Source organism: Girardinichthys multiradiatus, chromosome Y (assembly GCF_021462225.1).
Source record: "Girardinichthys multiradiatus isolate DD_20200921_A chromosome Y, DD_fGirMul_XY1, whole genome shotgun sequence".
Lineage (NCBI taxonomy): Eukaryota > Metazoa > Chordata > Actinopteri > Cyprinodontiformes > Goodeidae > Girardinichthys > Girardinichthys multiradiatus.
In genome coordinates this window covers 6,621,136-6,635,208 of record NC_061818.1, presented here as the reverse complement: position 1 = coordinate 6,635,208, position 14,073 = coordinate 6,621,136, and the positions used below count along the sequence as shown (strand labels likewise).

The 14,073-nt window shown below is 38.7% G+C and overlaps 1 protein-coding gene across 1 annotated transcript; it reads left to right on the top strand.

Moving 5' to 3' along the window:
* The first annotated feature begins 4,010 nt into the window (after nucleotides 1-4,010).
* Nucleotides 4,011-6,893, top strand: LOC124864537 (28S ribosomal protein S34, mitochondrial-like). Its single transcript, XM_047359351.1, has 4 exons — nucleotides 4,011-4,169; nucleotides 4,340-4,693; nucleotides 5,779-5,821; nucleotides 6,479-6,893. Exons 2-4 carry the CDS (start codon nucleotides 4,376-4,378, stop codon nucleotides 6,775-6,777), a joined length of 660 nt encoding a protein of 219 aa, XP_047215307.1. The 5' UTR covers nucleotides 4,011-4,169; nucleotides 4,340-4,375; the 3' UTR covers nucleotides 6,778-6,893.
* The last annotated feature ends 7,180 nt before the right edge of the window (nucleotides 6,894-14,073 follow it).

The window sequence follows — 14,073 nt, the reverse complement described above, 5'->3', positions numbered from 1 at the left end:
AAAACCACACTGCTCCTCCTGAAGCCGGGGTTCGACTATCGGCCGGACTCTCCTCTCCAATACCCTGGCTTAGGCCTTACCAGGGAGGCTGAGGAGTGTGATCCCCCTGTAGTTGGAACACACCCTCCGGTCACCCTTCTTATGAAGGGGACCACCACCCCAGTCTGCCAATCCAAAGGCACTGTCCCCGTCCGCCACGCAATGTTGAAGAGGCGTGTCAACCATGACAGCCCCACAACATCCAAAGACTTGAGGTACTCAGGGCGGATCTCATCCAACCCCGAAGCCTTGCCACCGCGGAGCTTTTTAACCACCTCGGTGACTTCAGCCTGGGTGATGAAAGAGTCCAACCCCGAGTCCCCAGCCTCTGTTTCCACCAGGGAATGCGTGATGGCAGGATTGAGGAGATCCTCGAAGTACTCCTTCCACCGGCCGATAATGTCCCCAGTTGAGGTCAGCAGCTCCCCACCCCCACTGTAAACAGTGTTGGCGAAGCACTGCTTCCCCCTCCTGAGGCACCGGACGGTTTGCCAGAATCGCTTCGGGGCCAACCGGTAGTCCTTCTCCATGGCCTCACCGAACTCCTCCCAGGTCTGAGTTTTTGCCTCTGCCACCGCCCGGGCCGCGGCACGCTTGGCCCCACAGTACCCGTCAGCCGCCTCAGGAGTCCCACAAGCCAACCACAGCCGATAGGACTCCTTCTTCAGCTTGACAGCGTCCCTTACTGCCGGTGTCCACCACCGGGTTCGGGGATTGCCGCCGCGACAGGCACCTCAGACCTTACGGCCGCAGCTACGGGCAGCAGCATCGACAATAGATGTGGAGAACATGGTCCATTCGGACTCTATGTCTCCAACATACCTCGGAATCTGGTCAAAGCTCTCCCGGAGGTGAGAGTTGAATACATCCCTGGCCGAGGGCTCGGCCAGACGTTCCCAGCAGACCCTCACTATGTGCTTGGGCCTGCCAAGTCTGTCCGGCTTTCTCCTCCTCCAGCGGATCCAACTCACCACCAGGTGGTGATCAGTGGACAGCTCAGCCCCTCTCTTCACCCGAGTGTCCATAACATGCGGCCGAAGGTCTGATGATATGACAACAAAGTCGATCATTGACCTCCTGCCTAGGGTATCCTGGTGCCAAGTACACTGATGGACACCCTTATGTTTGAACGTGGTGTTCATTATGGACAATCCGTGACTAGCACAGAAGTCCAATAACAAAACACCGCTTGGATTCAGATCGGGGAGGCCATTCCTCCCAATCACGCCTCTCCAGGTGTCACTGTCGTTTCCCACGTGGGCGTTGAAGTCCCCCAGCAGAATAATGGAGTCCCCAGGAGGGGCACTATCCAGCACCCCCGACAGGGACGCCAAGAAGGCCGGGTACTCCGCACTACCACTCGGCCCGTAGGCCGAAATGATAGTTAGAGACCTCTCCCCAACCCAAAGGCGCAGAGATGCGACCCTCTCATCCACTGGGGTAAACCCCAACACGAGACGGCTGAGCTGGGGGGCAACAAGCAAACCCACACCAGCCCGCCGCCTCTCCCCGCGGGCCACTCCAGAGTAGAAGAGAGTCCAGCCCCTCTCAAGGAGATGGGTTCCAGAACCCACGCTGTGCGTGGAGGCGAGCCCGACTATTTCTAGTCAATATCTCTCGACCTCCCGCACCAGCTCAGGCTCTTTCCCCCCCCAGCGAGGTGACATTCCACGTCCCTAGAGCCAGCCTAAGCATCCGGGGATCGGGCCACCTTCGTCCGCCGCCCAATCCTCTTTGCACCGGTCCCTCACGGTTCCCCCTGCAGGTGGTGGGCCCACTGGGGGATGGTCTCGCGTCTCTCGTTCGGGCTTGGCCCGGTCGGGTCCCGCGAGGAGCAACCCAGCCACCAGGCGCTCTCCGACGAGTCCCGACCCCAGGCCTGGCTCCAGGGTGGGACCCCGGCTCCGCCGTACCGGGCAACGTTACGTGCCTCGATTCTGTAGTCATCATGAGGGATTCTCGAACCGCTCTTTGTCTGACCCGTCACCTAGAGCCTGTTTGCCATGGGAGACCCTACCAGGGGCATTTAAGCCCCAGACAACATAGCCTCTAGGATCATTCGAGCACTCAAACCCCTCCACCACGTTAAGGTGGCGGTTCAAGGAGAAAGACCTATTTATACACTTAAAATACAACAGTGTTCTCTTCATTGCAAGAAGGCTTATAAACCCTAAAGGTTTTCTAAAATTATAAAATTGATACCTAAATTGGCTTTTTTTTTACTAAAGAAACTCTTACTCTTTAAATAAACTTTAAAGATGCTTGTATGCAAAGTAAAAATGATCATGATTTATTTGTAAAATAAAAATTCACAACTGATACCACACAAAGCTGAAGCGTAACATTAGTTGATGATAATGATATGGATGATATGGGATTAAAAATTATTTGCCAAATAAACTGAAAATGTATGCCTTCATGCAGAAATGGAGGGATGCTGGCATGTTGCATTGTATCTGGTTGTTTAAACAATGAGAGGGCTTCTGAAATTGAAAGGGGTCTTAGAACTGCCAACACTGTTGACAACACTCGAGGTTGAATTTTATTTTGATTTAAGAGATTCCACCTCTGCTTATCTTCTCATTGTTTGCCCTGGAACTACATGAAAGGTACTTTTTTTATTCTAATTTTTTATTCTAATTTCATAAAGTCCAAACAATTTTGCTATTCTTTTGGTTAAAATAAAAAAACACTAACTTGGACAAATCTAGAATTCCAGCTTGACCAGCTTCCCTCTCCTAGCTGAAGAAAAGCATCCCCTTAGCATGATGCCACCACCACTATGTTTCACTATGGGGATGGTGTGTTCAGGGTGATGTGTAGTGGACATTTTCTACCACACAGCATTTTGCATGTTGGCCAAGAAGTTCAATTAAGTGGGCACGTCCCTTTGCTGTATGCCTTACACTGCTGGGGCCAAACTGCAAAAGAGACTTCTTCTGGCTTTCATCTTCTCCCATAAAAGTCAGAATTGTAAATGGACTTATATAGCACTTTTCCAGTCATACAGACCACTCAAAGCCCTTTACACTAGAGCCACATTCACCCAATTGCACTCACTAACACATTCATACACCAATCGGTAGGCAACTTGAGTGCCTTGGCCAGGGGCACATTGACATATGGCCAGAGGAAGCTGTCATTGAACCCACAAACTTCTGATTGCAAGACAACTACTCTTCCTACTGAACCACAGTCGCCTTTGTAGAGTGCATGGCTAATATCTGTCATATCAACAGATTCTACTACCTGAGGTCTGGATCTCTGCACCTCCTCCAGAGGTACCATGGTCCTGTTAGCTATGTCTCTGAGTAACTGATTTACTGAGATAAAATTACACACAGGTGAACTCTGTTTACTAATTAGGTGTCTTCTGAAAGCAGTTGGTTGCACTGGAATTTATTTAGGGGTTTCCAAGTAAAAGGCCTGAAGAAAAATACATGCCACACCCTAAATATTTTAAAACTCTGCATAATTTGTCTTCAACATCAGAAGTGTGAGCTACTTTGTGTTGGTCTATTATATAAAATCCTAATAAACTACATTGAGGTTTGTTGTAATGTGGAAACATTTAAGTTGTGTGAATATGTTCACAGTGCTCTGTGGAAATGGGCTTAAAATCCAGACATTCAGTCTGTATTCCAATAAATCAATCTGACTTAACAGCAACTATATTGTCCTGTACACTTTCGATTCTCGAAGAAAATGACCGTGCCGTTCCACGTATCCAGATGAACTCCAAAAATAAAGACAGTTTAGCCTATTCTTTTGGCTAAAGTAAAAACATTTGGAAAAATCTAGAATTCCAGACATCCACTGAAAAAGAGTAAATTTATCTCCTAAGTGTTGATTTTGTCTGTTGGGCACCTCATTTAAGGACATGATGTACATAATCGATTTTACTCATAAAAATAACCCGAATTATTATTATTAATACTATTAGTAGTAGTAGCAGCAGTATTAGTAGTAATAGTAGTTGTAGTGTTATTATCGGGAACCAAGATTTATCTGCTGCGGAACCCAATTACGATCGAGGTTCTTACAGGGACTATTTTATAACCGGACCACGTGTGCGGAAATGCGTGCTTTGCTTATTGAGGTCAACTAGAAGCAAATTTAGTCATTTTCAGGTATTGAAATTCATGTATTTCATTATTAGAATAATATCGACATTTTCATGCCAGGTGTTTGCCGTTTATTGACTCCTGTCAGTTAATGTAACACGTCTTTAGCACCGAGGTTTGCTACCCTGGTAAAATTTCCTCCCCAACCAGGTAAATGTAACTATTTTCGTCCTCAGGGTAAACGGTGACCCGGTGTTTGTCAACTCGCAGTCATGGCGAAAAAGAAGCGACTCCGTCTCATCGCAGAAATGGCTCGGAAGATCCGGGCGTACCGAGAGCTGAAGTCCCGACCGAGGGAGTCACAGAAATATGCCCTGGACTACGAGACGATGAGACGGCCTCTCACTGGGAAGATGCTGCCCGTGTTGGCCTGGCAGGACGTCCGCAGGGAGAGCCGCCTCTTCTCACTGTTGGCGGGGATGCGGCTGTTTGGAGTGGGCCGAATGTTGACCCGCAAGTCCTGGCTGGAGGACCACCCAGAGCCCAGCTACTGGCAGATTACCAAGATCAAGGTGGACTACACAGCTGAGGTATGCTGTCAGTGAAGGACAGTACTGTACACCGCATTAGTGAAGTTGTCTGGCATTTTTTTGTTTATACAATAATCGTTTTGGTTACTCAGGGTTTGTAGAAAGCAAATAGTCATAAACGCGGAGTGTGCTAACATTTGCTGGCAACTAACACCTGCTCTCACAAACATATGGTGAATATGTGAAAAGAACCACCTTTTAAGTATCAGAGGTTCTGTGATGCTGTTTCTTTTCCAAAGACCCTGGTAACTTTGTCAGAGAGCACAAGAACATGAACTCTTAGAAATACCAGAAGATTTTAAATCAAGTTCTGTTGGGGTCTGGTAGACTGAAAATGGGTTTCCTTTGAGGTCTTTTAATAGGATTAAAATCCAAAACGTATGGCCAACTCTAGACCGAAAGGGTTCAGCAGACATACAATCAACATCTTCCTGAACCCTTTAGAAAGCCTTTGGGGTGTGCTTTAAAGAGAAGTGAACCAAAGGGGGGAACGAGGACTCTGGGTGATCTAAAGATTGTGCAAAGAGGAACAATGAAAGATTCCTCTCGTTTTTCGTTTTATGCTACAACCATGGTGCTGTCCAAATCACTCATCACAGTCGTATCATTATGTGCAGTCTCGTGATTGCAAATTACTGCTTGGACTCAATATTTTGTAGGACAATTTCTTTCTTGGGTCATGCATCTACATTTTGTATATTAATTACCTAGTTGGCCAGCTGGATGGACTCCTAACTGCCCTAACTGTTCTGATGGCCTTCTGAAATTCTGCTACAATAATAAAAACTGTATTTCCAAATGCTCAGTGTATAGCAGAGGAAAATGAGGAATATTTCACTGTCCAACAATACCACCAACACTCATAAAGCACCATTTTCTTCTCTCAAAGTGGTAAAATGTGTCTCAGCTTGGCTTTCTGGTAAATATGTGCTAATCCTTTGTGTCATTAGTGCTAATGAGTGTTGAGTTTTCAGATTAATGTGCCAAATATGTTTACAAATGAATAGAAAACATGTTTGTTTTGAGAAAAACACCAACTAAGAAATATCCTGAAGCTAAAGCATCTGTTTTCTTTTCTTTTCCAGAACGTGGATCATGGCAGAGCATGGGGAACCCTCACATATAAAGGTAAACTTTGACACTGTTGAGCTTTATCTGCTTTATTAAGATTCCAGATATGATTATTTATAATTACACACCGAAAGATGAACATATAAACAAACAGTATTAGTGAACATATAAACATATTGAAGGTTTTATAGGTTTTGAAGGGTTTATATTTGGCTTAAAAATGTGAAAGAAAATCACAAATAAATGACTATGTATTTAGTTACCGTGTCTTGGCAAAAACCATAAACTCGTTTCTGTTTTGGGATTTTCCCTTACAATTCTTTTCTCTGATGTTTAACATCTGAGGCCTTTACAGAAGACTGAATCAGTTTCCTTTTACTTCACAATTGTGCACCAGCTTGTGTTTGTGGTTGTAAAGTGACAAAATTAGGAAAATGTCAAGGCTTATACATATTTTTACAAGGCACTACATAATTAAAGTTTCTACTCTTACATGTTCTTTAGTATTTTTGAGCTCAGTGTTTTTGAAACAGTAATAATCTATTAGAAACTGACACATTTCTGTCCAAAATGACCTCCTGTTATGCTTCTGCTTAGGTTTACCAGACCAGTGCGTTGTCTGCTCTCCCTAAAATGTATTTTTTGTTGTGATAACAATGCACCAAGTAAAGAAGAAAACGCATAAATACTTTCTAAATTAAATGTCTTTATAAGGCAAACAGGAAAGTGAGGTAAAGGAGGTGGAGAAGGTGATGTACCACGACTGGCGCCTGATTCCCAAAGACATGGAGCAGCAGTTCAGGGACTTCCAGCCCCTCCCGGAGCCTCCGGTGCGCTACGCCCCCTATCCTCCCCTGCTCCGTGCCATGCTGCTGGCAGAGCGTGGGAAAGCTGGAGGCAGCGCAGTGACAGAGGAGCCGGCCCTGCCTCTAAAGAGGGACGTGGTGCTCAACAAAGACTATTTCCGCAGACAGGAACAAGAGCGTCAGAGGAAAGAGGGGACAACGGTGTGAGAATGTACTCTACAGGGATTCATTTGAGCAGCTGCTGTGTCCTGGACTCAAATGATGTGATATAGAACTGTGTATGTGTTAAATGTGCTGAATATTAAAAGTGAGAACCAAACAGACTCGTTTAGTGGTTGCTGTCTTCTTCATTACATCAATTTCATTTGCACAAAGAAAACCAAAAAAAAAATATGTCCCACTGTGTTGAGTTTAAGTAAAAGCGGTTCTACAAAAGTTTGTCCACAACCGTATTCAAACCTAATCCCTGATACTGTTAATTTCTGCTATGCTGTGCAGATTAATTTTATTTAAACTTATTTTTTCCATATACTGTAAATCAGGGGTGTCCAAAGTGTGGTCTGGGGGCCATGTGCAGCCCATGGGATGATGTCTTTGTGGCTCCCAGCTGCATTTCCAGATTGGTACAAATTTGGTCCACCAGCAAAGGGAGTTGATGCAGACAGACTATTTGTTTTAGGGTGAGATTTTTTTTCAAATTAACGTCTTCCTAAAATTACAAAAAATGTTTGGTACAAAACAAAGTAATTGTCTTATATTAAGCCTGGTTTTAGCTTTCATTTTAATAGTTAATATGACCACAAACATCCATCCACTTTCATTCGAAAGCAAACGGATGCACTAAATAGACCAAACTATTTGAAGAAAGAGAGATCCATATCCTGTTCTTGTTGCTGAGAATAGACAACAATAATTCTGGGACAACAAAATAGGAAACAATCAACCCATTGTCCTTTTGATAAGGTAAACTTACAAGATGTTATATGTTTTAAAATATAAGCAAGGTAGAGAACAACAGCAATATAGAAAGAGTATAGCTTTATAATGAGACCAACGCGTTTCAGCTTGTGGCCTTCATCAGGATCATGATGGTCTATTATTAAAGTTGTTTCCCAGTACTTCAGATGTTGCTGAAGTCCTCATCCCACCAGATCTTTGACCTTCTTCATGCACCTTGGGAGTCGGTGAAGCTGCACCAGAAACATTTGGATGTCTAACTTTACAAGGAGCAAACTTAGGAAGTTGTAAGATGCTTTGACAAATAGAAATACAAGACAAAACACGTACAAGATAAATTCAAAGTTGTGTTGGATAATATTCAAAGCATTTTTTAAATGCACTTTTCACTCATGATGATGTTTACTTATTTATTTCTACATTAGTTTATGCTTTTTCTCCCTTGATTTCTGGTTGCTGTGCCAAATATGCATGCAGGCCCTTGTAATACATAATCAAACCGCTTTATTCTTCAACTACCAGGATACAAAACAGATTATCAGGGTAGAACTGCGCCTCAGAAAAAGGCTCTGGTAGGCCAGTAGCACTTTTTTATATTGCTAGGCTTTATGGAGGGAGGGTGAGAAACAGAATCGCTGCCAAGATTGAATTTTGTTAACAGTATCGAACAGATAGATACTGAGAGATTATTTACTTTAAATAGTTTATGCAAAAGGTATAAACTGGTATGTGAATGGTTCAGAATGGACACACAGGAGGACAATATGGACTTTGATGAATGGATGCCAGTAAGTAGAAGGAGAGGATGCGGAAGAGGTAAAGCAGAAGAAGGAAAAATGTTAGACAGCCAAAGGAGTAAAAGAGAGCTGGAAGAAAATAGTTCTGAAGAAGAGAGAGTAGTTAGGAGGAAAATTGGAATGGAAGAATGTAAAATAATATTAAAGATAAAAAATTAAGAAGAAAAAGAGAACCTGAGTCCTATTTCACTATCTAGAGAAATTAAAGAAAAGATAGGAGATGTTGAAATGGTGAATGTATTGAGAGATGGAAATATACTGGTGTTGTGTAAAACCAAAGAAGAAAGGCTTTACAAGTTGAAAACATTTGCAAGAAAACGGTGACAGAGAGGAAGATTATAGGAGAAGATAAAATCGTCCCGGGGGTAATTTATGGCATTCCTCTGGAGGAAGATATAGACAAATAAAAAAAAAGCATTGTTGGTGCAAAGATAAAAAATCTCAAAAGACTGACTAAAAATGTAAATGGAGAAAGAGTAGGAAGCCTGTCAATTTTAATAAACTTTGAAGAAACAGTGTTGCCACAAAATGTTAAAATAGGATATCTGAGTTTTTCTGTGAGGTCTTTCATTCCTCCACCACTAAGATGTTTTAAATGTCAGAGATATGGTCATATAGCAGCTGTCTGCAAAGGAAAACAAAGATGTTCAAAGTGTGGAGAAGATCACAGAATTGAAGATTGTGGGGAAGAAGTGCACGAAAAATGTTGTAATTGTGGAGGGCAACATAGTCACACTCAGGGGATGTGAGGTAAGGAAGAAAGCAAAAGAAATTCAACAAATTAAAATGATTAAAAACATAAACTATGCTGAAGCAGTCAAAAATGTCCAGAATGAAAGAACAAAGGATGAAGGTCAAATTAGGATTCCAGATTATCAACAAAGAAAAGTAGAATCAGAGGAAAATGTCACAATGTCTGTGGAAAAACTGATATTATTCATAGCTTATGTCATTAACTGCACTGAACAGGCTAAACACAAAACAGAACAGATTAAAATAATAGTCAGAGGAGCAGAAAAGTTCTTAGGGTTTAAAGAAGGATCTTGGGAAAACATTCATAAAAAGTTGGAAACAGACGGGAGGCAAGGAGGAACCCCAGCTGATAGAAACATATGATAATATTACAGTGGAATGAAAGAAGGTTAATAGCTAATGGACAGGAATTTAAATGGTATATAGATGGAATTGAAGAAAAAACAGAAATTATATGTATACAGGAGACAATAGTATCAGAAGGGATAGACAAGAGGGAAGTGGAGGAGGATGTGGAATATTTATAAATGAAGGAATACAATATCAGATATTAGGAAAAGGTAAAAATTTAGAATACATAGTAGTTGAAATTTACAATAAAAAAGAAAAATGTAAGATAATACATTTTTATAATCCATGTAAAATATTCGAGTTGATGGATGAATTAATGGTGTATTTAGAAGGAAAAGTAATCTGGTGTGGAGATTTTAATTACCACACATTATGGGGAAAATGTATGATAAAAATGGACAAGTTATTGAAGAAATAATGGAAATGAAAAATTTGGTATGTATAAATGATGAAAGAGGAACAAGAATTAATGTAAAAACAGATACAGAGTCTGTGATTGATTTAACAATAGTATCAAATTGTTTAGCCAATAACTGTGAGTGGGACATTGACAAAGATACAACAGTAGGCAGTGATCATTACCCCATTAAAATCATAACCGGAATATTAAGAAATAAAAGGAATACAGGGTTATATAAAAGATGGAATTTTAATAAGGCTGATTGGGAAAAATTTAAATATTTAAGTCAAAAGAAATTGGAAGAAATAGATGAGTCAATTGATATAAATAGTTTAAATATAAATATCTGTAAAAAAATCTTACAGGCTGGAGAAGAATCAATGAAAAAAGGAGGAAGAAAGAACGATAAAAAAATTGTGCCATGGTGGACAAAAGATTGTAGTGAAGTAATAAACCTAAGAAATAAAGCATTTAAAACATTAAAAAGTAACCCAATTTATCAGAATCTAATTGAGTACAAAAGAAAGCAAGCAAAAGTGAGAAAGATCATTAAGAATACAAAAAGAGAATATTGGAGAAACGTTTGTAATACCGCAGGGAGAGAAACAAAAATTGACCAAATTTGGAAAACAATTAAAAGAATGAAGGGTATTAGAAAAGAAGACTTAATGCGAAATAACGTAGATATACATTTTATAAATGAGCCATTTACAAAAGGAGAGTTGAACTCTGTAACTAGGAAAACAAAAAAAAACATCACCTGGAAAAGATCAAATTTACTATATGATGATAGAACATCTTAATGACAAAGCAAAAGAAAAAATATTAGAATTATACAATAAAGTCTGGGAGGAGGAAGATCTGCCACAGAGCTGGAAGGAAGCAATAATTATTCCAATAGTTAAACCAGGAAAGGACAACACAAAACCAGAAAATTAGACCGATCGCATTAACATCAAATATTTGTAAAATAATGGAAAAAATGATTAATAATAGATTAACATATTATTTAAATATTAATAGATATATATCTAGAAATCAAAATGGGTTTAGAAAAGGGAGAAGCACAAATGACTCTGCAATAAGTTTAGAATATGAAATTAGGAGAACACAAATAAACAAAGAAAATGTAGTAGCTGTATTTTATGATATAGAAAAAGCTTATGACATGATGTGGATTGAAGGATTATTAATTAAATAAAATAAAATGGGTATTACTGGAAAAATGTTTAACTGGATTAAAGATTTTTATCAAATATAAAAATACAAGTAAGAATTGGTCAAGAATTGTCAGGTAAATATATAGTAGAATATATAGTAGATAATGGTACTCCTCAAGGAAGTATTATAAGTCCGTTATTGTTTTCTATAATGATAAATGATGTATTTAAAAATATTGGTAAGGAAGTCGGTTGTTCACTATTTGCAGATGATGGAGCTATATGGAAAAGGGGTCGTAATATCAAACTTATTGAAAAGAAAATACAGGATGAGATTATTAGAATAGAACAATGGGCAAATCAATGGGGATTTAAATTCTCAGTGGAAAAAACAAAAGTAATTGTGTTTACACAGAAAAGGAAAAGAGAAAATATCAAACTAAAATTATACAATCAAGTTTTAGAACAAGTAAAAAATATAAACTTTTTAGGTATATGGTTTGATGAAAAAATTATACATATATATATATATAGTACGTATAGAAAAAATCATAGATAAATGCAAAAAATATTAAACATTATGAGATGTATGGCTGGTATTGATTGGGGAGCACACCGAACATCATTAAAAATAATTTATACAGGATTAATTAGATCAAATATTGATTATGGAAGTATAATTTATAGATCAGCAGCAAACACACATCTTATAAAATTAGACAATATACAACATGAAGCTTTAAGAATTTGTACAGGAGCAATCAGAACCAGTCCAATAGCAGCACTTCAGGTAGAGATGGGAGAGATGCCATTAGATCTAAGAAGGAAACAGTTAGCAATAAATTACTGGATAAACTTACAAAGCAATAATCCAGATCATCCTACATGTGATATTTTAAAACCATGCTGGGAAAAAGAAAAAAAACAAGTTAAGAGTTTTGGTTGGATTATCAATAATATAGCAGAAGAATTTCAAATATATGAAAAAGAAATAAGTTCAATGTTGCCTTTGCCAGTAGTGCCACCGTGGCTGTTACCAGAAGCAGTGGTGGATATGGCATTGATGAAAAAGAAAAAGGATACGAAATGTAGTTTAGATTCAAGTATAATACAATAATATATAAACAATTACTATCATTATGTCCAGATTTACACAGACGCATCAAAAACAGATGAAAAAATAGGAGCAGCATTTATAATACCAGAATTTAAAATAAAAGTAGGAAAAAGAATTACAGATGGATTATCGATATATTCAGGAGAATTATTAGCCATATTGTTAGCAGTGCAGTGGGTGGAGGATATAAAACCATTAAAAACAATCATTTGTTCAGACTCAAGTTCAGCATTATTAAGTTTAAAACATAATCATTCAGAGGGTAGACCAGACATTTTGTTGGAAATAAAACATACTTTATTTAGAATACAAAGGATGGGATTAATATTAGTGTTTTTATGGGTATCAGCACATGTAGGAGTTGGAGGGAATGAGATGGCGGACAGGATGGCAAAGAAGGCAACACAAAACAACATTAGTTTTATAATTAATATTAGTAGGTCAGAGGCAAGAAATATAATTAAACAGAGAATCAGGAAAGAGTGGCAAAAAAGGTGGGATGAAGAAAGGAAAGGAAGATGGTTTTACAGAATCAACAAGATAGTAGGAGAAGTAAGAACTGGAAGAAGGAGTAGAACAGAGGAAAGGTTAATTACAAGATTAAGACTTGGACATACAGGACTTAATTCTACATTGTTTAAAATAAAGAAACATAATACAGGAAAATGTGATCATTGTGGAGAGGAGGAAACAATAGAACATGTAATATTGAAGTGTCAGAAATATGAACAAGAAAGAAAGAACAATTTTGAGGAGAGAATTTGTAGGTATTAAAGAAAATTTATTTTAATAGATACTTTGCAAAAAAGTTTAGGTAGCAAACATATTCAAATTATATTTAGATTTTTCAAAAAAACTAAATTAATAAATAGAATTTGATTGTTGTAATAGTAAATAAGATTTAAAACCACGAAGAACCACACTACATACCAGTCAGTGGCGGTAATGCACCCATAGTTATTTGCCAACCGCCAAAAATAATACAAGAAGAAGAAGAAGAAGAAGAAGAAGAAACTGTGATGATAAATAATTCCAGTTATTGATGTTTGCAAACCCCCAAACTGAAAGTATTGTTGGGACGGTTACTGTTAAAATATTCTCCATTATTAGTTCCATGAGAGCATACATAAATATTTATACATTTGATTATACATTATTTATACATATGATTAAAAGCTATTAAAGTTATTTTGTGCTGTGCAGTGACAAAAGTGACCCCTTTAAGGTAACTGCTGTCCTGATGAAGTCTTTTTTTTGAATGGATACGTATCTTACAGGCAAAATTGTGTTGAAAATACAGCAATGACAATGACAGCCATACAATTGCCAAAAAAAAGGGGGAGAAAATTTTAAATGCTTTTTTTACATTCACTTTTATCATCATCACAAAAAAATACAATGAAATGTTGTGATTAAATTTGAAGTCCATTTTGCCCATCTGTGACAGGAGGTCCTCTACTCTGGTTCACTAGCAAAGGAAGGCTCATCAGTAAAATCTGTTTAAATTTTATTAAAGCTACATCATATGCTGTAGTGACGTTTCATAAGTTATAAAGTGTAAATGCTGTAATGGGATAACTGGTTATGATTTTATTACTGAAAATCACAACTTTTATTTTTGTGTTTTTTTTATTAATTCAATTCAATTCAATTCAATTCAAAAATACTTTATTAATCCCAAAGGGAAATTAAATAATTCCTTCTATTTCCACAAAGTTTTGAAGTGACATTATTTAGGTTTGAAATTGTAACCGCCATGAAACAGTCTAAGAATAATGCTGTATTAGCTAAATTTCCTAATTTTCAATTGCAATTTGGACTCTGCTTTTGTTGAACATGGTAATCCTCAGGGGTTGGACAACAAAACTGAAACACCTGTCATTTTAGTGTGGGAGGTTTCATGGCTAAATTGGACCAGCCTGGTAGCCAGTCTTCATTGATTCCACATTGCACCAGTAAGAGCAGAGT